The sequence below is a fragment of the Fukomys damarensis genome, unplaced genomic scaffold, assembly GCF_012274545.1.
Source record: "Fukomys damarensis isolate Sample0158 unplaced genomic scaffold, DMR_v1.0_HiC HiC_scaffold_35, whole genome shotgun sequence".
Classification (NCBI taxonomy): domain Eukaryota; kingdom Metazoa; phylum Chordata; class Mammalia; order Rodentia; family Bathyergidae; genus Fukomys; species Fukomys damarensis.
In genome coordinates, this window is record NW_022900947.1 from 11,755,011 (window position 1) to 11,777,677 (window position 22,667).

Genomic DNA, 22,667 nt, shown 5'->3' on the forward strand with positions numbered 1-22,667 from the left:
TACGCCACCATCAGTTTTTTGTAAGAAGAAAGAAGCTACCCTTAGGAAATACAATATATCTCTCCCTATGCACACACCCCCTTTTCACCACTCATGCAGCAGATATTTACTGGGTGCCCTCTCTGTGCCAGGTATTGGAGATGCATATGCTTAAAACAAAGTCCTTATGTGTATGGTGCTAATACTCTAGCAGGAGAGTTAAATAAGTAGATGATGTACTTAAATGAGTCATATCCATTAAATAAGTAGAAGACTGGAAAAAGATGTTTTTCTATAAAATGGAATACTACCCAGCCATAAAGAATAATAGATTAGACTCATTTATAGGAAGATGGATACATATTGAGGATATATCCTAAGTGAAATAAATAAGTCACACATGTGTAAATACCAAATAGTTTCTCTGGTATGGAAAATTATAATGGCACATAAGATCCTAATGATATAATTGACAATGTGAAATAGGAAGAAAAGGGCTAAAGGTGTAGAGGAAATGGGAAGGGTAGGGGACAATAAGGGAAAAGGAAAAAAAATGAGAAAATGAAAAAATGGAAATAAAGTATTTGTAAATAGGGAAGGGAGTAGGGGGTGAAGGGAGGGCAGAGATAAGGGGAAAAAATAAGAACCAAGACCTGTCATGTAAAGGTACAAGATCCCAACAATGAATGTAACTGTACTGTATACCTAAAATGTACCAATAAACTCAATGAGGAAAAAAAATAAGTAGAAGAAACAATTTGCCAGACAGCAGTAAGTACTAAAGAAAAGAATAAAGAAAGCAAGGAGTATTTCAGGGGATGGGGTTACAAGGTGGTTAAGAGCAGCTTCATCAAGAAAGTAACATTTGAGAGAAGATCTGGGAAAAATGAAAGAGTGAGCACTAAGGTATCTAAAGAATAAGCACTTAATGAAATAAATAGGACACACTTGTGTAAATAATGAACAAGTAGTTTCTCTGGTGTGAGAAACTGAAAGGGTAAATAAGGACCAAAATGTATAATAGATGATGAGAAATAGGAAAAAAAGGTGCAAAGGGGAAGGGGGAGTAGGAGGGTTAGAAGAAAGGAAAGAAGGGAATGGAATTAACATGAGAAAATGAAAAAATGGAAACAAAGTCTTTGTGAATAGGAGTGGAGGGGGTGAAGGGAGGGCAGGGGAATAAATAAAAATCAAGATATATTATGTAAAGGTACAAATCTCCAATGACAAATGTCATTATATTGTATATCTAAAATGTACCAATAAAATTAATTAAAAAAGAAGAAGCAGCACTTAATGCAACGGCCCAAGAGCCAAGCTGTTAACAACATAGATGAACCTGGAAGGCATCGTGCTAAATGACAAAAAAAAAAATACTGCATGATTCCACTTACATGAAGAATCTAAAATAGGTACATTCATAGAGTCAAACTTGGTGGTTACCAGGGAGCTGGGGCAAGGGGGAAATGGAGACTTATTTATTGGATATGAAGTTTCCATCAAGCAAGATGAGAATATGGAGGTCTGTGGTACAACACTGCACCTACAATCAACAACAATATGCTGTACACTTAAAATTTTGCTAGGAGGTTAGATACTACATGAAGTATTCTTAGTGCAATTAAATAACTTTCTATTTTAAAAAAAGAGAGAGAGAGACCGGTGAGGACTGCCCAGCTTCATGGGGAGCTGTTGTTCCCCCACCTCCAGTACCCAGGGCCTTCATCAGAGCAGACCAGTGAGGACCACCCAGCTGTGCAGCCTGCTCACCCACCTCCAACACCCCAGGCCTTCATTGGAGCAGACCAGTGAGGACTGCCCAGCCGCACAGCACCTCTGCAACATTCCCTCTACTGTGCTCTCGGGCCTCCTGGTTGTGCCAATGCCCGAATCCATACTGCAGAGGCACACAGATGGTCATAAAGGCCATTGTACTGAGTTCCAGAAGATAGAACAGAAGTGAACAACTGCAATAAAGGCAAACCAGACCTCCATAGTTGGTAAGTTAAAGAGATCACCCCCTTCCATCAGAACTTGGACTATCTGCAGGGGAAGGGCAGCTGGAAACTGCAGTAGAACCTTGCAGAGTTCAACACTACAAGAGGTCATTGAGCTCAACTTGGGCCTTGCAGGCAGAATTCAGCCTGTATCTCAGGGACCTGATGTTGGCTAGCTAAAACAAATTCACTTAGTTCTGCATATTGCTGTTGTGACATCACAGATATACCTGAAAGAGGCTCTTCACATTTTTTCATTTTCCTCTTATTTTTAATTTTTTAAAAAATTTTATTTTTCCCATTCTTCATATTCTCCCTTTTTTCATTCTTCTTTTTCCTGCTCAGTCTCTTGCTCCCCCACATTAATCTTCATCTCCCTTTTTGTTCCTGTTCCTGCCCTAATTTGGATTTCTTTTTCATTGCTTCTCTTTTCCCTTCACTCAATTGTCATTAGTTTCAAAGGAAAGTACAATTTATAGCCTCCCTATCACTGTTAAGTTGTTCTATTCTTGTCTTTGTTCTTGCATTCTGTCTTTCCCTCTTGTCTTCAACAGTTTCTGAGAGTTTGTGCGATCATCCTGTGTCCTCTGGCTTCACCTGAAACATTCTCCTATTCTTTTACTTATCTATTCCTCTCCTCCCAACTCTTTCTAAGCCCCCATCCTGAAGGGTAAATTTGCTATATTGAAGAATTTATTCACTATAAACACAATTTGGGCTGGTCCTCGATTTTGATTTAATTCACATGGTTAAAGGTGATAGATTAATAACTACCACAAATTGTCAATTTTTAAACTGTGCTTGATACTATCAGTTGCTTATGGTATCAATTGGGCTAAAGGGTTGTGATTGATTTAATGAGTTGTCCTGCCTGATATTATGAAAATGAAGAGTGTCTCTGAGTCATTAGAGACTCAAAACCTAAAGAGCAGCTATATCAGAAAGATCAAAGTACTAACCCAGGAATTAAACCAAGGACAGCACCAACAACAAAAATAAAAATGAGAAAACACTTAAGCAAGACACAATACAGATTTCCAGTTCACCAATGGCAAATTCTAGGAGAAACAAGGTAGAAAATTTTTTAAAAATTTTTTTCTTTTTATTGAGTTTATTGGTACAATCTAGGTGTATAATACACTTACATTCATTACTGGGGAAAAGAAAAAAAGTAGGAGGTGGAAAAGTCTTAACAATCAACCACCAGGACACTCTGAACTCAGCATAGGATGTAACAAAAAAGATCAGTCTCTAGAAAAATTGAAAACAGAAATAATTTTCCAGATAACTACAGAGATGGTGAGCACAATGAAAGACATGATTAGAGACTCTAGAACAGATAGAAGTATTGTTTTGTGTTTTTGTTTTTAAGACAAGGTCTCACGATGTAGTTTAGGCTGGTCTTGAATTCACTACATAGCCCAGGCTGGTCTCCCACTCATAGCAATTCTCCTGCCTTAGCCTTCGAAGCACTGAAATTACGGGTGTGTACCACTTTGCTCAGCCAAAGAAGTGTTCTGATTGGCCCATCTTAAGTCATGAACTTATGGGTGAGATATAAAGTGAAGCACTGAGATCTAGGGCCCTCTGGAAAGGGAGGTAATTCTCTAAAGGAAATAGATGGAAAGCATACAGACCAACTCGAATCCTAGTGAGCTGGATCTGCCTTACCCTTTTACCAAAGACCAAACAGCCTCTCTGCATGTCTCTCCTTCCTTTTCTCACCAGTCTAGTTAGTCCTGCTCTCTCTACCTCACAGGGAATTGAGATCTAGATCTAGTACTACATCAATCAGTTTAGACTTGCCATGGCTGGGACCATGAGACAGGGCTAGCCATTGGAGGAATTAGACCTTGTACAATCATCTAGAAAGAAGTCTGGACTAGATTTTGGCCTTGCTTCTCTACTAACTGTACTGTTGAGCATGTCGTGGTGGCCACAGAGGAATGTTGCACAGATCTCCCTTCAAGAGAACCTGAATCTGAAAGTATAGTTAGATGACAGCTCCTGTCTTCCACATTCTTGGATTCATTTTGATATTCACACCAAAGCAAGGGTCTCCCTAAGCTTCTCCCAGCCAACAACTAAGCCTACTGAGGGTACCAAGAGTGGGCTATTTTTGCCTAATACAAGACTCCTTAAATGTTCAGTCCTTGTTCTGAGACTGCCCCTTGCCTGGCCAAGAGTCTTTCACAGGTGTACCTCAGTCTGAAGACCTCCTGCTTAATCTCAGTTCTCTCCCTCTCCCCTCACAGGTGTCAGACCTGCATTTATAGTCAACAGATGTTTTCTGCCTACTCCTGTTCCCTCCTGTTACTCTTCAGAGACATTTCTCTCGATAAACCTCTTGCACATCTAAATTCATCGTCATTTACAATTTTGAGAGGACACAAACTAACACAACTGTTAATCCCTTTTAATCTTCTTTATAGCATCAAGGTTACTGGATTGTATTTCTGGGGTTCCTTCTTGCTAAAAAATTCTTACCTTTAAAATTCTAGGTTAGAGAGAAAAGAGGACTGCATACAGTGGTGGTACCTCAGTTCAGGAATGCTTTTGTTTATGAACAATTTGGCTCACAAACAGAAGCATTTGGTAAATTTTGTTCATTTAGTGTTTGTTTGTTTGTTTGTTTTTGGCACCAGGGATCAAACTTGGAACCTTGCGCTTACAAGGCAGGCAACGGAACTACTGAGCTAAATCCCCAGCCCTAAAATGGAATTTATTCTCTCTCTTTTTTTTTTGGTACTGGGAATAGAACTCGGGATATTGCACTTTTGAGGCAGGCGGCAGAACCAAGGAGCTAAATCCCTGGCCCTGGTAAATTTTGTTACTGTTTGCAAACACTGCATCTGGTGACGAACTTGACCATGGCCCTCTTTCCTACATGAACACAAATGTGGCCATCTTTTCCCAGAATTGTGGAATGAACTAAGTTTGTGAACTGAGTTATCACTATATTTAGATCTTTGACCCACAGCCATTTGGTGCCTGTGATTCTGCATTCTGTGTGTTTTTTGTCACTACAAAGAACTTTTGTGTCAGTAACATCTTGTTAGGTGAGGTAACTTCCAGGTAATATTTGAAAGAGTGATCTATACTTCCTCAAAGACTGGGGACTCTTCACACAGAGTGAACCATCACTTTGCCTCAGCCACTGGTGGAGTGTTAATTATATAGAGAGGCCCTGGAAACGCCTTGAAGTCTCTTTATAGAAATATTTTAGCTATGAATGAAAACAGGATGAATCATTATTTTGCAACATCTAATGAAATAATGGTCTAGCAATCTTTTCCAACAACTGCTAACATCATTAAAAAAGAAAATCAGACAGTGTGCTCCTCCTGATAGAAGGTCACTCCAGTTCCTATGGTGTTTTCTTGCCAAAAAAGCTGAACCTCAATTTGATCAGTTTTCTGTATATATAACTATTGGTTTATAGGAAATAAAAGTGATAGAACAATGTATTAAAGAGCATCATAAAGGAAGAATGAGCAAAATCCAAACTGCTGAAAACTACAACACAAGTTTCTTAAATAAGCAAAAGAAAAAAGTGTGTGCATGTGTGTGCGTGCATGTGTGTGCATGCGTGTGTGTGTGTGTGTGTGTGTGTGTGCGTTTATTACAGATTAAGAAAAATCTAAAAGACATATCAACAGCCAGGGGTTTAGCTCAGTGATGCTGCTGCCTGCCTCAGAAGTGCAAGGTCCCGAGTTTGATCACCTGTACCAAAAACAATAAAAGACATATCAACCAATTGGAACATATAAATGCTACTCGAATCCTAATTTGAAAACTGTAAAAGTATTATGTGACAAAACTATGAAATAATGTAAGTACTAGAAGAAAACATGAGTTAAATATGAACAATGATCAGATATTTTGTAATAGTAAGGATTTACTATTTTTAATGAGTTAATGGTATTATAGATATGCTACATGCTATACAAAGCAAGGTTACCTTTCAGAGATACACACTTAAATATTTATGTTTGAAATACCTTTGAGATTGCTATAAAATAATCAGATGTAAGGAGTAGATACTGGTCTAAATGAAGCAAGATTCATATGCATTGGTCATTTTTGAGGCTGAGCAATTGGAACGTATTACATTATTTTCTTTAATGTTGTGCATATTTTAAATTGCATAGAGAAGTGTTATATAAACAACAACAAAGGTCTTGTTTGAGAGCGCATGATTTGTATAACCAGAATCAAATCAAGAAATTTAGCTGTAAGGAATTCTGAGAAAGTCGTAGGCTTTCCAGTCTCTATAGCACACTCTAGAACCAGGCTTGAAATATGTATATGCGTGTGAGGAAATTAACAATGTCTTCTCCCAAACTCAGAACTCACACTCTGACCTCTCATTTGAAGGACCATTAAAAACACCCCTCTGCCTCCTTGATATTGGGATGTGGATGTTTCACAGGACTCCCAACCTCAACATGGCAATAACATACTTAACAGACTCCCTCCCCATAGACCTGTGCTACTGCTGACTGGATGTGTGATCTCAGAGAAGTCTCTGAGCCCCTCTGGTCTTCAGTTTGTGAACTGCTGGAACAATGACACTATCATTGCTACTTCAAGGAATATAGAGGATTAAATCTTGTTTGCCCTTGTCAGTACACACACATAATCTGCATATTTTTAGAAGCATAAGGGTTTGTGACCAATCTTAGTACCAGTTTACATCAGTGAGGTGACCATTTATTCAGTACTGGCAGAAGTTCGGAAAGCCCACAGTTGTTCCAGTATGGGTCTGTGCTTCCTAGCGCCAGCCACATAGCAAACCGAGCAGCAGCCAAGCAGCTGCTATCGGGACGTAACTCAGGCTGGTTTTTGCGTCTGTTCTAGAAATGTGACAGGTGCAATTTTTTTCCAAGGCAAGAAGAAGAGATCATTTGACCCCTGGTGCCAACTGAAGCATGTGCAGAAGGCTGTGCTGTCATTTTTACTGCACGCGTGAGGGTGAGCCCACAGCGACGTGAAAGGGGTGGTAAATATCAGTCTTGGAGGACATTAAAGGCACTTAGCAGGGGAGAGGCTTGAGTGACAGCTGCACACACTCACGGATTACAGCAACATACTTCTTCCCACAGCACTCTGGAGCGAGGGAACTCTGGCACACTGATCATAGTGTTAGATTTCACTTACCTGACAGGGGAGGGGGGACAAAATATCAATGAAGCTTAATACAAACAAGGATAAAAGATGATGGAGAAAGGGTGAAGAAAAAGTGGACTAACCTCTTTGAGCTAGTTCAGAACCTAACCCAGGTGTAAAGATAATGCATTTTAAACTCAGTTCATCTTTTCTCAGAAGCAGTGTAAATCTGACATCAGACTGGGTGGACTTGAAGTTCAAAGGAAATATGACTTGAACCTTCACTAAATGGAGAATGAGAATCTCAGTGCCATCCATGTTTTGGTTTTCAGAGGACACCTTCTGTTCCTCCCACCCCACCTAGCACATTCTTACTTCTGTTTAATGATCAGCTCATTGTCTCAATGGCCCATTCTTCTTCTCCACACATTGCCCCATGATGGACAAAGAAACATCATTCTCCCAAAGATAACCTCTGCAGTGATTTGGGGAGGCAGACTTTCCTGCAGTGTTGGTGACAATGTGACACTTGTAAAGCATCAGAGTTCAGCAAGCAACCCTTGGATATTAGGCTCTATGTTCTTAAAGATCATCTAGTAAGATCCTCAGCCACCTCTGTGGTGATTTATATCCATTCCTTATGTCACTTAGCTACCACCTCTACAGGTCAACATGGGAACTGGTTCCAAAACTGCTCAGGTGAAGAGTCTAAGGAATATGTCTGGTAACTTACCAAAGGTTCCAGACAGACTGTGGCGGGTGCTGATGTGATTCAGCCTCACTGCCATGCTGGGCTCTTTCCTTTGCATCATGGTGGGTTCCCTAAACATCAGAGCATTTGGTGATGTGCTCACTTTGCTCAGAATTCATATGCAAATTCTCACCCGGGCCTAGAAACAGCCCCATGGAGGATGTGGAGAACAAAATGTTCACCACTATAGTGATCAGTTTTGCAGATCGATTTCGCAGAACTGAAGCTCTGGAGAAGGAAAGGTTCAAGACCAACCCGATAAATAAATCCAGGACTTTTGGTAGGAAGCCACACTACTGCCTTTATTCCCATTTCTGTCTCTTTCTCGCCTTCCCTCCCTCCCTCTCAGAAAAGACACATAGACACATCTTCTGGCACAAGTTATTCATGTAACCTTGTTTGGCATTACCAGTTATGTGTGAAATGCCTTTTGGATTTTCAGAGCACTTAGAATCCAACAACTCCTCTGGGAAAATAGAAGTCTCAATCTTTCTCAGATTACCAGAATGAGCCATCAGTGTTGCATATTTCCATGAGAGCCTGTTGGGCTTCCTAGAAGAAATTCCCTTCTCCAGAAGACACTGGAACTTCCAGCTGAATCAGCCATAGTAAGCTGAAGGCTCTTCAAAGTCAATGCCAGCGGTTGCTTCACTATGGCCAGACAAGGACCTCATCTCGTCATGGTTCTCAACAGCTGATTTGCCTGCTCTCCCTGATATGGGAAATGCGGCACTGTCTGGAGACATTTTTGTTTGTCACAAGTAGAAAACAACCACTAGTATTAGTAAGTCAAGGCTGTGGATGCTGCACAGTATAGCTTGGACACAAAAGAACTATCTGGCTCAAAATGTCAATAGAACACTCAAAATGTTGAGAACCCTGCCTTGAGCCGCCTGGCTCATTGTCAGCAGAAAAGCAGTTCAGAGGGGCCTAGGATCTCAGAAACCTCAGAAACAAGCAGCTAATTCCTCCAGCGGCAGAAGAGTAGGAAAGAGAAAGCCTCTGAATGCCCTAAGAGCTCAACTGGAAGAGCTGAAAGCCAGAGGGGAGAGCCATCTTCCCATGTCCAGCCTGAAGCAGGCAGGCAGTGGAGCCCCGGCAGAAATGTGCAGGTGTAGCTAAAGAGCCCCTCTTCCCAAGGAGGACCCAGGAGCAGCCTCAAGGAGATAGGAAGAGCCTGCAAGGAAACAGGTGTCCCACCCAACCCAGCAGGGGGAGAGGATGGAATTGGATGAGTGTGGTTAAACAGGATCTCTTTTACAATCAAGGTGCAAACTTTCTGCAATCCTAGTGGGTTTTCCAGACACAACAGCGATTTTATTTCACTTTCTCCTTGTAGCAGCCCCAAAGCATAAGGTGAATACTATGCCTATTAGAGAGATAAGCACAGGGTGTCCTAGGGAGGTTCGGAGAGTGCTCTAGCCAGTGGTAAAACTGAATCAAGTCTTGTTATGCTGTGATGGACTGAACTGTCTCCCCTCATCATCTAAGTAAATATACGCAAGACCTAACCTCCAATGTGACTGTATCTGGTGGTAGGGCCTCCTTAGAGGTAGTTAAGATTAAATTAAATCATAAGCGTGGGTCTCAAACCCAGTTAGACTGGAAGAGGAAGAGACTCCAGAGCTCTTTCGATGTTGCAGAGGAAAATCACATGCAGACACAGTGGTATGCAAGTCGCCCTTCTCCAAACCAATTGTGTACCTTGAACTTGGGACTTGCAGCCTCCACAACGGTGAGAAATAAATATCTGTCATTTAAGCCATGCAGTCTGTGGTTTTCTGTTATGGCAGCTACACAGGCTGACAGATACCAACATCTGGCTCTCCGAATTCTGGCCCCTTGCTCCACTGATACTCAGGATACCAGAGACCAAGTCCTTTCTTATCCCAGGCCTCAACCCACCTTACTCACGTGTACTCCCTGCCACCAGTCAACACTCATCTTTAAAGGCTCTGCTCCTTGATTTCTGAAGCACCAGTGTCACTGGAGTCCCGGTCACCTCTCTGGAATCTCTCTCCTGGGCTAACAGTGGTTGAATAGGCTAGGCTGAGCTCAGCTGACGATCTGCTTGCTGTAGGCTGCAAGCCTCAGGTCATCTCAGTGTGGTGTGAGGCCACAAGCTGGATGCAAGTGAGTCCCATGAGGGCCAGGCCATAGGTCAGAGGCCACTCAGTGCCAGCCCTTCAAATGGAAATCACTGAGCTGCATGAGTTCATTCAAAGCCTCCGCCTGTGTTCACTCCCTCTGACGTTCTATAGACCAAAGCAAGTGAATAATCTCTGCTCATGGAGTAGGAGATGGGGACAGGAGCAGGCAGATATTAATGGAACATGCAAACACCCAAACTGGCAAATTAAACATCAAACTGCCTATAGGACATCTCCCTGAATGTCTTACAATCAATCCCCTTCCTTTCTGTCGGTCGCTAAGAATCTGGTACTCCGCCAACTCCCTCCTGTGGAGCTAGCTGTCTTCTCACCCGCGTTCTACCAGCAGGGGGTGCTATGGATTAAAGCACCTACTCCAACTGCCAGATCCCCTGACTTCTGAACCATTCCACCTGCTCCACCTGGTCTACACAGCGGGCCAGCTCCCCCACTGCAGACATGTGCATGCCTTGCTCCTGTGTTGTCTAAGCTTTCTGACCCCTATATTCATTCATAGCTACTCTCAGTTCATCTCCCAACTCCCACTTTGTTCAGCTAGTGTCCCCTCCGCCCCAGTAAACCTCCACTGCCCAGGTCCTTCAGCTCGCCTAAGTCACGATGAGAAGACTGGGCACTGGACAGATCTTTGGAACACTGACCTCCTACACTGAAAACAAATATCTCTATTAACAGCTGTTCCTGGGGACAGAAGCTCATCACATTAGGACCCACCAGAGAGAGAAGAGTGCTTTCCTGTAGCTTGGTTTAGACTATATTCAGGTGCACACACACACATGGCCTACTTGGTTCTAATCTCTCCTTTCATATTTAGGCTGTCACCAAATAATTTGATAGTCTTCCTCAGGACAAATGGGCCCTGCTCCAGGGGCCTGAGCACAGGAATAGCAAGTCTGGATGAGTGCATTTTGGCAGCAGGCACAGGAGAAGCTTTGCAAGATGGATGTTGGCAGTGTCTCTGGCTCTCGCCTGCTGTATTAATTTCTCCCTTAGAAGAGAGCTGACCCATTTTTTTCCAGCCCAGAGCCCTAATGGACTTTCACTCAGAGGCCATCCTTCTCCCACATAAAGAGAGCTGCATTGTATTGAATGATAAGCCTTTTAATGGAATTTGCTATTTCTGGGTCTCGGAGGGAAATGCCATTAATGAGCTTGCAAGTGCAAGGAATAGCAGATGTTTGAGGGGCATGATTTTCAAGGGCACACTGCCCTGGCAGGAAAATGAACCTACACCAAAAGGGGGTTCTTAGACCCTTCCCTGGAACTGGTTTGGCTTTACCAAAATCCACCTCGATCAATTCATGTTTCAAAGTGTGAATAGGTTACTCCTTAAGCTCCTTACTCCCCACCCTACCTATGTGCTCCTCACTCTGCTGTCACCTACGAATGCTGCTGTCATCTGAATCAGAGCAACATCATGAGCTGAGTGCAGAACTAGACCAAGACACGTGTGTAAACTGAGCAGGCTCACAGCCTTAAACTGTGTTTAGCCAAACGCCTGTTTAAGAGACTGAACATAACAGGAGGAGAATGATGGAGGGGCACTGCTCAGGGAATAGTTTACTCCTCTTACTGCCTGCAGTAATTTAGCTCCAACCTTCCTAATTACTCAGCGTTGCTCCTCTTCACACAGCAGTTTATCGATCATCATTTATTACTCCATAAGAACCCTCCAAATGGTTCCTCGGAAGGAACCCGGAGCAGCTCACTGAATCATGCGCAATAGTTCCTCGGGAGTTCTGCCATGTTCACCTCCCTGGCATTTCCGGGGATGTGCTGGCACCCAGTGGTGCCTTACCACCCCTCACATATTGGCGTTTTGGGGGCACATCCAGCCTTTAATCTCTTACTGTCATCCTGTGTGCTCTGGCATTAATGGAAGCGCTAAGGGTATATTTTTTTAAAGTATAACATGAGGTCATTGTCCTTAAATTCAAAGTTTGACAGTTCAAGCCAGGAGTGGTGGTGTGCACCTGTGATCCCAGGACTCTGGAGGTTGAGGCAGGAGGATCATCCAGAGAGAGGCCAGCTTAGACTACTTAATGAGTTCAGGGATAGCCTGAACTACAAAGTGAGACCCTGTCACAAAACAAAGCAAAACAAAACTTCACAAAGTAACCCAACTCACACTACTGTGTATCACTGACAACACGGCAGTATGCTAAAAGCTGTTGGGAGTTCAAAGGTGAGGAAAGCTAAATAAAGAGCCCTACCATTTGAAGGCACTCTGGTCAAACTGGGGTGTACAGCATTGCCTGGGAGCTCATTTAAAATTCAAATTCTCAGGGCTTACCTTTGCCCACTGAGTATGAACTGCTGCAACTGAGCTCAGCCACTGTGTTAACACTGACACAAAGGAGAAGAGAAGCTCTGTTCTAAAGAGCTTCGAGCAAACGTACACTCTCTCTGCTCCTACACAGTGGAAGTCCAGGGCCATGCAAGAGGGCAAGGAGCTGCTGCAATGGTTTCAGAGTCAGATGTGGCCACAACCAGTGGGATTTTGTGTTTATTTGTGTGTCTTGGAGGTTCTGGGGAGGGAACATGGGGCCTTGCACATTCTAGGACGCACTCTACCACTAAACTAATCCTCAGTCCCATAGTAGTTTTAAAAATGTCGAACTGTCTAAGCCCCTCCCAAACGTTTTAATACATTGGTCTGAATTGTTTTTTATTTTATTTATTTATTTAAAAACAACTCGTTGGTTGATTCTGACGACTATCAGAGGAGAGAATTTCAGTAAGGTGTGAGAAGAAGGAAGCTTTTGGTAGCAATGAGGGAGACAATGTGAAAATGAGTATATTATTTTTTGTGGCTACCATAGCAAGCTACCATAAACTTGGTAACGGTTTAAAACAGCCTGGCGGACCTATGGCACATGTGCCCCAGTGGGTTTTTTGTGTCTCTGAAAGCTCTGAAAGGTTCGCCATCACTGTTTTAGAGCTTTCAGTGATGAAGAACAGCCCACTGCGGCAATGTGCCATAGGCTCACCACCACTGCATTAAAGTAACAGAATTTTATTCTTTCACAATTACAGGGGCCGGAATCCCAGAATCAAGGTGACTGCTGAGTCTACTCCTTCCTGAGGCTCAGGGAACAGTCTGTTCTTTGCCTCTTTCAGCTTCTGTTAGCTCCCAGAGTTCCTTGCTTTGACCTTATTTGGTCTGGTTTTGCCCTGATCCCTGCCTCAGTCCCCGTATCAAATGGTTTCCTTCTTCTGTGTCTTTCTACTGCCTCAAATCTCTGATGGCTTTCTCTTAAAAGAACATTTGGCACTACATTTAGGGCAGTAGATAATACAAGATACCTCATCTCAATGCTTAATTACACCAGCAAAGACTCCTTTTTTACCTCTAAATAAGTAGCATTCACTCCTTCCAGGGATTTGATGTGGATAACACTGGGGGGAGCATTATTTGTTCTTCAATAGGTAAGATTAAGAGAAAGCAGCATCCACCAAATGCACAATTAACCCAAGAGAGTAAAAGACAGGGGCTGGGGATTTAGCTCAGTGGTTCTGCTGCCTGCCTTCCAAGCACAAGATCCCAAATTTGATCCCTGGTACCAAAAAAAAAAAAAAAAAAAAAAAAAAGGTAAAAGTCTAAACAATCTCTTGGACTTACATTTTAACAAAGTGAACAAAATGAGGGGCTGAAGTTCAGAGGCAAATCTGTTACTGCGATCACTCGGAGCTCAGCAGGTTTTGTTGTGCCTCCAGGAGACTGGGCACAACCTTAGGCCTGGTGATGACGCCAAAGATTCAGTCTTTCTGCTTCTTACCGTGAAGGTTCTACAGCTAAGAAAAAAGGTGTCTTTGGAGATCTGCGACAAGGTCTTGTCCCTAAGAGAACTGCTGATAGTTTTGGTTCTTCTAGATCTCTGAGCAAGTGCTTCTCAGATACCCTGAGAGACCTAGGAGTATTTTCCAGGTACATCCTGTTTCTCCGGAAGCTCAGAATATAGCAATTTCAAACAGGTCCATTAAATAGTCAGAATGTGAACAGGAAGCCTGGGCTTTGATTATGTCAAGGAAGTTTGAAAGTAATTACATCATTTCTATGTAACCGGAACTGTTGTTCCCCAGGAACTGTTCCTCCCCAGGAACTGGATTCTAGGGGAAGAGAATTGTAAGGAGTGCCTTCTAAAAAGCCAAGCTTTGTAATTAACAAGTGAGGTCCTTAGCACATCTTGTCTATTAAATTGTTTCTAACTAACTGATCATCAAATATTTCTCTCTCTTCGCTGCTCTCTTCCAGTCTTTCTAAAATTTCCATCTTAGGAATCTATCTATAACAAAGGTGAGATATACACACAGGAATTAAGCTCCAGGAAATAAAGTATCAAATGTATAGGGATAGAGTCCAAGCGTGGAACACAGTGTTGATTACAATATTGATAAACTAGGATCAACCAAATGCTCAAAAATGAAGAACCATCTCCAGGAAGCTTCCTTCCTTGGTCCTTCAGATGGTTCAAGGTTTCCATAGTTCTTGCTTAGTCAGACACTCGCACTCTAATTCAACTTTTGTATAAAGACAGCAGAATATCTTTCACCAGTCCCCATTCAACCATCATGTAGATAAAGCTATCCTTTCTTAGCTCACACTGTCACTTGTTTATGCCAGTAGTATTTATATTATAATGATGTAATTACTTCCCTTATATATGCATGCGAAAAGAAAACTTCTTATGAAAACTGGGTTGACTATTTTTGGAAAACTCTGTAAAGGCAAGTTGCTAAAGGAAAAAAAAAACTTGTATTAATTGTGACAGAGAAGTGAAAAGACTGGGAAGGAGGTTTTGACGCTTTAGAAGATTCTGAGCTCAGACTGTTTTACATGTTTTAGATTCTCACTCTCCACTTGAATAACACCAGTAAGGCGAAAGACACAGGTACATGACAGGCAGGTGACTGACCGTTTATCTGAAAGAAGGTGAGAGAGGGTAGGGAGTGGAGAGGGCAGAATGGTTGGGCTAAAGCTGAGGCATCTTCGTCAGGATCAAGGACACTCAAATTTGGAGGCACTTCATATTGTTTTGTGGTACCACAAAAATGAGTGTCTTTTCACCATAAATTACATCATTAAATTTAAAGAATCCAACAAAAAGGGCCTGTTAAAACAGAACTGTTTTCAAATCTAAAGCGAACTGGTAGGGAGCTGCTTACACATCTGTCCCCAAACAAGCTCCTATAGCAGGAGGATATTTTCAGAGAAGCAAAAGGACTGAGTAGGTGTAGTAAAACTTCCGCACCTCTGAGCCGTGGAAACACAGGGCTCAAGTGGCAGCCTGTTGTGAGAACTCCTGTGGTAACAGGAGTCACTGCCTTAGAACTGTCCTGGCCTCTCAGTCCCAGGGAAGGGGTAGGTGGGTGTTCTCGGTTCCTGGGTGACAGCTGGGCAGCAGTTCCCACTCCCAGATCTGGACTGGAAGGGAACGAAACATCTATCTGTCAGGTTCAAGGTCTGACCGGACTGGGTTATAATGAGTCACCTGCATTCTCACAACAGAGGAACGCCCCCCACCCACCCCATTACAAAGGAGAAAAGTTGGCACCTTTGGAGTTGGAGGTCAGAAAAGGCACATCTGAAGAGAGAATGTCTTAGCTGACACCAACTACACAAGACCCCCTAAACTGTTCATTAGCTCTTCAAGTGACTTCATTTTAATTCTTATTTAATTTCTATTCATTAGTATAAATACAACTAAGAAGTAGCCTTCTAAATACAAATCAGATTTAAATTCACTTTTAAAAACATCTCTGCATAGAAATAATATGTCTTTTTCCATATTATCTGATTTTATACTCAAGGGAATGTTTTCCATTTCATTCTCTGCCCTGTACCTTTTGGCTCCTGCTGTATATGACAGCCAAGGTCACTGCCTCAGCTAACCAACCTTCCTAGATTGAGGTAAGGTTCCAGGACATTTGGAGACACAGTCCCTGTGGAGTGACGTGCTGCTGTGTACAGACTGGCAACTTGGACTTCTGCAACCTGCCATGAAGACAGGTCTACAGATTAATGCTACGCAGCTATTCAATAAGATCCCCACACAGCAGGTTAGGGTCTTTTCCCCAATGGGACAATTAGTTTTTACTGTAACACTTCACCGTGTTTCTCAAAACTGGACTCATTTTCTTGATTTGTCTGTTGAGTCTTTAGGGAAGGCTCCATAAAGTCCCTCTTCCTCAGTGAACTAATCAAAATACAAGACCAAAGTGTGAGGCTATTTGAACCTAAAACACCACTTTACAATCAATAAGATTAATACTGGAGATTGTTAAGTATATTCACTGGCAAGCTAAATTTCTGGAACTTACCTCTTCAGTCCCAGTGCTAGGTCAGGGCAGCTCTTTTTCCCCCGGATTCCCTTGCCTTGTAGAACTGACGGTTGGAGTAGACTGTGTGCTTCTATGAGCAGACAACTCCACGAGAAAGAACGAGGAAGAACCAAGAGCTTCCCAGGCCTAGCTCCTGCTCCCAACCTCACTAATTAAATATATATTCCTCTTAGCATGAGAAAAAGTAGGAAAGATGGTTTAGAGGCCATGAAAACGGAAAGAAGCAGGGAAGACTCCTTCCTCCAGACAACACTGGATCATTGCAGGGCTGGGGATGTAGCTCAGTAGCACTGCATCTGCCTGGCAAGTGCAAGGTCCTGAGTTCAAAATAAACCACAACCCCCAAACGACAACACCAACAGCAATAAAAACATTGTATCATTGCATTCTGGGTGTCACGGCTCTGTTGGGATGTGATAATGTGAAATTGGGCAAGAATGCTGACCTGCTCCTGTCTCTGCATCTTGGATTTGCCCTCCTTGAATTGTAGCTGATGATTCTCTCCCTGCCATGCACAACTGCTGTGCAGAGAGTGAATATGAATGTTAAAGGCTTTCAAAAACACACAGAACATGCAGAAGTTTCAGGCACTTGAACCTCTCTGCTCTAGCAAAGCTATAATGATTAGGACCAGGGATTTAGCTCAGTGGTTCTGCCACCTGCTTTGCAAGTGTAAGGTCCCAAGTTCGATCCCTGGTACCAAACATACACACACACACACACACACACACACACAAAACAAAGCTATAAAGATTAGCTCGATATGACTGCAGCTATCTTGAGTTATAACCACCATGAGTGCCCTCTGTTCCTATCTGGTTTTTCCTGTACACTTTCCTAGCAAACCATAAATAGACAGAACTATTAGTCATGGGCCGGTGATTTAGCTCAGCGGTTCAGTGGCCTGCCTTGCAAGCACAAGGACCTGAGTTCAATCCCTGGTACCACCAAAAAAAAAAAAAAAAAAAAAAAATCAAAACTATTAGTCACATACAGGGCTTTACAACTGGACCCTGGCTCCAGGAATGCACCTGACTCTTTCACATTATCTTAAGATAAAGGAGGTACATTCCAGCCAGAAGGGAGTCACTCTCATCTTAACTCATTAATTTGCCCCTCTTTCTGACCCATGCTGCAGGGACCCAGCTAGTGTTGCTGCCATCCAGGACCAGGCTGCTGCTAGTAAGACCCCGGTAAACTGCACTCTTGCAATCTTGAATCCATCTGCCTCTCTTTCGCTGGCCTTACAGCAGCTTGAGACTAGTTCTCACACACCATGACTAGGTTGTTTCAGAACAAGGGTCTTCACACAAACCGGCAGAGATGTGCAACAAGAGTAACAGAGGAGGTCCCATAGGTTTCCCTTACTCGTACTTTGAGATTGGTGGCTTCTGGAACAAAGAAGCCTCCTCCCAGTACTTTCATCTAATTGCTCCAGGCAAGAGGCAGTGCCTTGGTGTTACTTCTACTGCTTTGCAGTCTGACTTTCTGAGAGTCAAGATGGTTCACAGAGAGGAACACTTGCTCCTCATGCGTTTTTGTTTGTTTAAAGACAAAACGATATTCATTAAAATTTGAATCTGAAGCCAACATTTCATTATCCCTTGAAAGATGGACCTGGGGGATCTCTGGGTTTTCATCTGTCCTGGGGATAAGGCTGTGGCAAAACACACAAGTAGGACAATCAGCTGGAGATTGCTGGGTATGTGGAAAACCAAGGGACAGACAGGTTCAGCAGGCATAGAACTGGGCACACATGCCTGATGCTTTCAAAATAACACACTTTCCATGGTGCACACCTGTAATCCCAGCACTAGGGAGGCTGAGGCAGGAGGATCGATGTGAGTTCGAGAGCAGGCTGGGCTACATAGTGAGTTCCAGGTCAGTCTCAACTACATAGTGAGACCGTGTCTCAACAAACAAACAAACAAACACAAAAGACAAACAACTCCCCGGTGTTCACTCTACTGCTCAAACCCTTAACGGCTCCAATCCAGTGGTTCTCAATCCTATCCGCACACTGGAAGCTCTCGAAGGGCTTTGAGAAATGCCTCTAGTGCCAGCCATCATTCCCTCCTCTCCTTATAAGATGGGCCTGAAGAGGTGGGAATGATGTTTGTTTGCTGGTTTTGAACTTTGTGTTCAGAAATAATCTCAAACTTAGGATAAGTGCAATGAAAAATAACAGCACAAAGAACATCACATAACCTTTACTTAGAATCACCTCACTTTTTAAAGCATTTGACTTGTGTAACATTCTATTTCTACATTTTATTATAAAATAAACTGATTTGTATGGCATCTTTCTTCCTTAAAAAGCACACATCAATGAGCATTTCCTAAGGATAATGATATTTTCTTGGATACCTACAGTATATGTGGCGTGATTAAAATGTATGATAAAAAATGAAATATGATGAATGTTTAAATAAAAATAAATTACAGTAAAAGACACATATCAATCCCCCCTCAAAATGCTCTCCTTCATTTCCAACTCATTTATGCTACTGCTCCTGTCACTTTTTGAAGCATTGCTAGAAGTCCTTTCATAAGTATCTTTTTGAGGTATGATAAAAAACAGTGAATGCTGCTGCTGAGTGCCATCCAACGGAAAGATAGCCTCATAAAAACATTACAATGTATCCTCATTCATCTTATTTACTGGATCTGGCATTGTGAGACTTCTGACTCTTTCCCCAAAGTCAAAATGACTATAAAAGGTAAAGATTTTAAAATGATTTAGGACATCAAGGCAGCTATGAAAAGATATTCACAAATGGGCTGGGGATTTAGCTCAGCGGTTTGGTGGCCTGCCTTGCAAGCACAAGGACCCGAGTTCAATCCCCTGTACCAAACAAACAAACAAACAAACAAAAAGATATTCACAAATGAGGCCTCAAAAAGTGGCAAGAATCATGGGATAACTGTGTTTGAAGTGAGGGGGACTATTATAAAGGGATTCGTGGCAATGTGTCCTTTATTGTAAGACATGTTTTAAATGTTAAACATTCACTATATTGTTTAATCACAACTCATATTGTTTGCCTGGTAGTTGTAAAATATTATGAATAAAATTAAGGAGTTTAAGAGATGTACTATATGCAAATCAACTATAATAATTAAAGATAAGCATCTAAAATCTTAACTAAATCTTTTGGAAGAAATTTTTAATTGAATTTAACAAGCATACTAAGTATATAATACATATGAGGCATATATACAAATGACTGGAGAAACAAATGAACAAGAAAAAGTAATCGATGCATAATTGAATAATTAGCACAATTTTAACCACAAGAAAGTGAAAATTTTCAAAGGCTTTTCTTAGAAGTAAGCCTTTTAACAGGACTTAAAAGATAAGATGGACCCAACTTTTAGAGATGAAGACATTTCAGGAGAGGAAACAGAGGGAAAATAGAAGGATGAATGTGTATTTATAATAGCTAAGATATGGAATCAACCTCAGTGTCCACTAGATAGATAAATGGACAAAGAAAATGTGGTATCTATATGACTGAATATTACTTAGCCATTAAAAATGAAATCTCTTCACTGGTAGAATCAGATATGGAACTGGTCAAGTTATATGAAATAAATTAGACACAGAAAGATAAATACTGCATCTTGTCACATATATGTGGAAGCTAAAAAAGCTGATGTCAATGTGCTCTGGGAAAGTAACTGTCCAGGAGAATTTTAAACTATCATACAACAACAAGAACAAAATACACAAACAGTTCCCTTCCTTAGAGAAAGAGCAAGTAAAGGATGGACTTCTGCCAGGAGAAAAGTGAACCCAATGGAAACATTCTGGATTCAAGAAAAAGAGAACATAATAGTGAAGAGAGAAATTGATTGATAAAATCTCAGTAAATTTAATTAAAATTTTACCATAAAATTATTTTTAAACTAAAAAAATTAAAAATAAAATTCTAGGCAGCAATGACAGGATGGGAAATCAGTAGTGGAATATTGATTATTTTATTAATCTTATAGAGGGCATGAATGGAGAAAAAGGAAGCAAAGATAAAGAATGACAAATGAAAAAAAGACGGAAGAATAAGCTCAAATGTAGTAATTACAAGTGCACATGGATTAAACTGACTTATCAGAGACACGAGAAAAGCAAAACTCATGGAAAGATTAAATGTGCAGGTATGGAAAATATGTGTAATATGGAGCAGCAAATATGAGGCTTATCAATACCAAGTATTTCCATGGGGAATGGAAACTGCTGGGGAGGTTAAAGCAGGAGAATCCCAGGTTTAAGGCCACCCTGGGAAACTTCATGAGATGTTGTCCGAAAATAGAAAATAAAAAGGCTGGGGATATAACTCAGTGGTAGAGAAACCCTGAGTTAGATTTCTAATACCAAAAACCAAAATTCTAATTCAGGCAATTTACATGAGAAATGCTAGAGAGGTAATACATAATTAGAATCAATCATGATTTGCAATGGAAAATATGCTTTAAGAAACAAGAACCACCACCATGCACTAGGGATCATGTCTGCCTTTTATACTGATGCATCTTCAGTGTTAGACACATTTTATAAGTATGCCACAAGTATTAATAATGAAATTATTATAAGATGATCCACTTATGTGTTGGCATACCACAAGAGCTGGGGCTGTGTCTTACTAAATTTTATGCCATGAGTGGTTAACAATGCCTGGCATATAGTCTGTCTCTACAAATTCACACTGACTTCAAGGATGATTTTCTTTCATAGGATCTCCCTTACTTGCTCTTGCCCATAATGACATATCCTTTGTTTCTAGCTCTGTGGCACTCATCATTTGAAATATTCAACTTAGCAACTGATGATACAGCAATGTCTTTTAGTTCTCAATATCCAAACTTTGCCTTTCTGAAAATATCTGAAATTCTTCGGAGATGGAGAAAGTGCTTCATACTGTGCCAACGGCGTAATATTCTTGACTGGTGTCGCTATTTAAAATAGAAGAATAGGCTAGATCCACAGTGCCAGCCATACATGCCACATCTCCATTCCCTTTTGTCTAGTTCTTGACTAAAGAGATCACTGTTTGGAGATGGGCTCATGTGCAAAGAATCTGGATAAGTTAACGGGAGGAAGCATCTAGTAATGTTCTTTCCCAATGCTATGCTCCTTCTGGAAAAACAGGGAGAGGGATGTCTGCGATGCCATATGAAAGGCGTGGGAGAGGGGGAGAGAGAGTGTTTCAGCCACTCCTGGTCAGCGCTTGAACGGACCTGACCTTCCGCTGGCAGGCACGGTGTTCGGAGCAATGCGCTCATCTACAGACAAGGCACATGGGGACCTGTGAAGCTGCAGGCTCATATGCTGAGCGCTGTCCACATCTTTTTGCTAGGCTTCAGGAGGAAAAAATACACAGATTCAACCAGGTCCTGGGATGAAGCAGGGAGATGGGCTGGCTGACCTCCCAAGCTCTTTCTAACCCCAAGATTGTACAGCAGTCGCCCTTTTCCTCATTTACATTTCTCCACAAGTCTACAGCCAGTTTGATAGTAAGTCGCCCGGGCTGCCTTCCAGGGTTAGTACGGTGCCACACAAACTGCTGGCACTCAATAAATAACTCAAATATTTGTTGAAGGAAGGAATAAATGAAGCAAGTGTTTAAATAGAGCTCACGTGACCTCCTCAGCTGTAAAGTACGGCGTTGAATGAAGTCACAACATTCTAGGCACGATCGCTTGAGCAGAGCTGGCAGAGGAAAACACACACACACACACACACACACACACACACACACACAGATTCACATTCCTATCTTGGGAAAAGCACAGCCCACCTGCTCAACAAGCAGGCTACGCGCATTTCCTTGGCAAGGATCCTCTCCTTGCTGCTTCAGAACGGTTGGCCCCGAAAGGTCAAGTCTCCCCGGTTTCGGACTTCTTCCCTCCTGTTGGCTTACAAAACAAACTTTGTCCGGGGTTCGTGCCCGGCACCCCGGAGAGGCACTTCTGCCCTCCTTTCCCTGGCTCGCCGGCCGCAGCGTCTGCCTTACCTTGGTGAGCTGGGCGATCTTCTTGCACATTTTCACGTGCATCTCCGGATCGCAGCTCATTCTCCAGCCAGCGCTGGGGCTGGCATCGGCTTTGGAGCTCGGGCGAGTCCCGGGCGGGTGAATTTGGCTGTTGAGGGCAGATGCCATCGCTGCGAAGCGCCCAGCGCTCAGAGGCTCTGGCTCACGTCCTTCCCACCCACACTCCCCGTGTGCACGTGCGTGCGCGCGGGCGGGCGTGTGAGCGCGCGGGTTTTCTCTCGGGAGGTGGCACTGCAGTCCTCCTGGCCGCAAGACCGCGCGGCCCCTGCTT

The 22,667-nt window shown here is 42.4% G+C and overlaps 1 protein-coding gene across 1 annotated transcript in view; it reads right to left on the reverse strand.

Annotated features, from left to right (window-relative positions):
* Fam184b (family with sequence similarity 184 member B) overlaps positions 1 to 22,659 on the reverse strand; it is a 97,131-nt gene extending 74,472 nt beyond the window's left edge. The window contains exon 1 of the mRNA XM_019210265.1: positions 22,358 to 22,659. Coding sequence (XP_019065810.1) covers positions 22,358 to 22,504 — 147 coding nt within the window. The 5' untranslated portion in view covers positions 22,505 to 22,659. The remainder of the gene's footprint in view (positions 1 to 22,357) is intronic.
* Between the last annotated feature and the right edge of the window lie 8 nt (positions 22,660 to 22,667).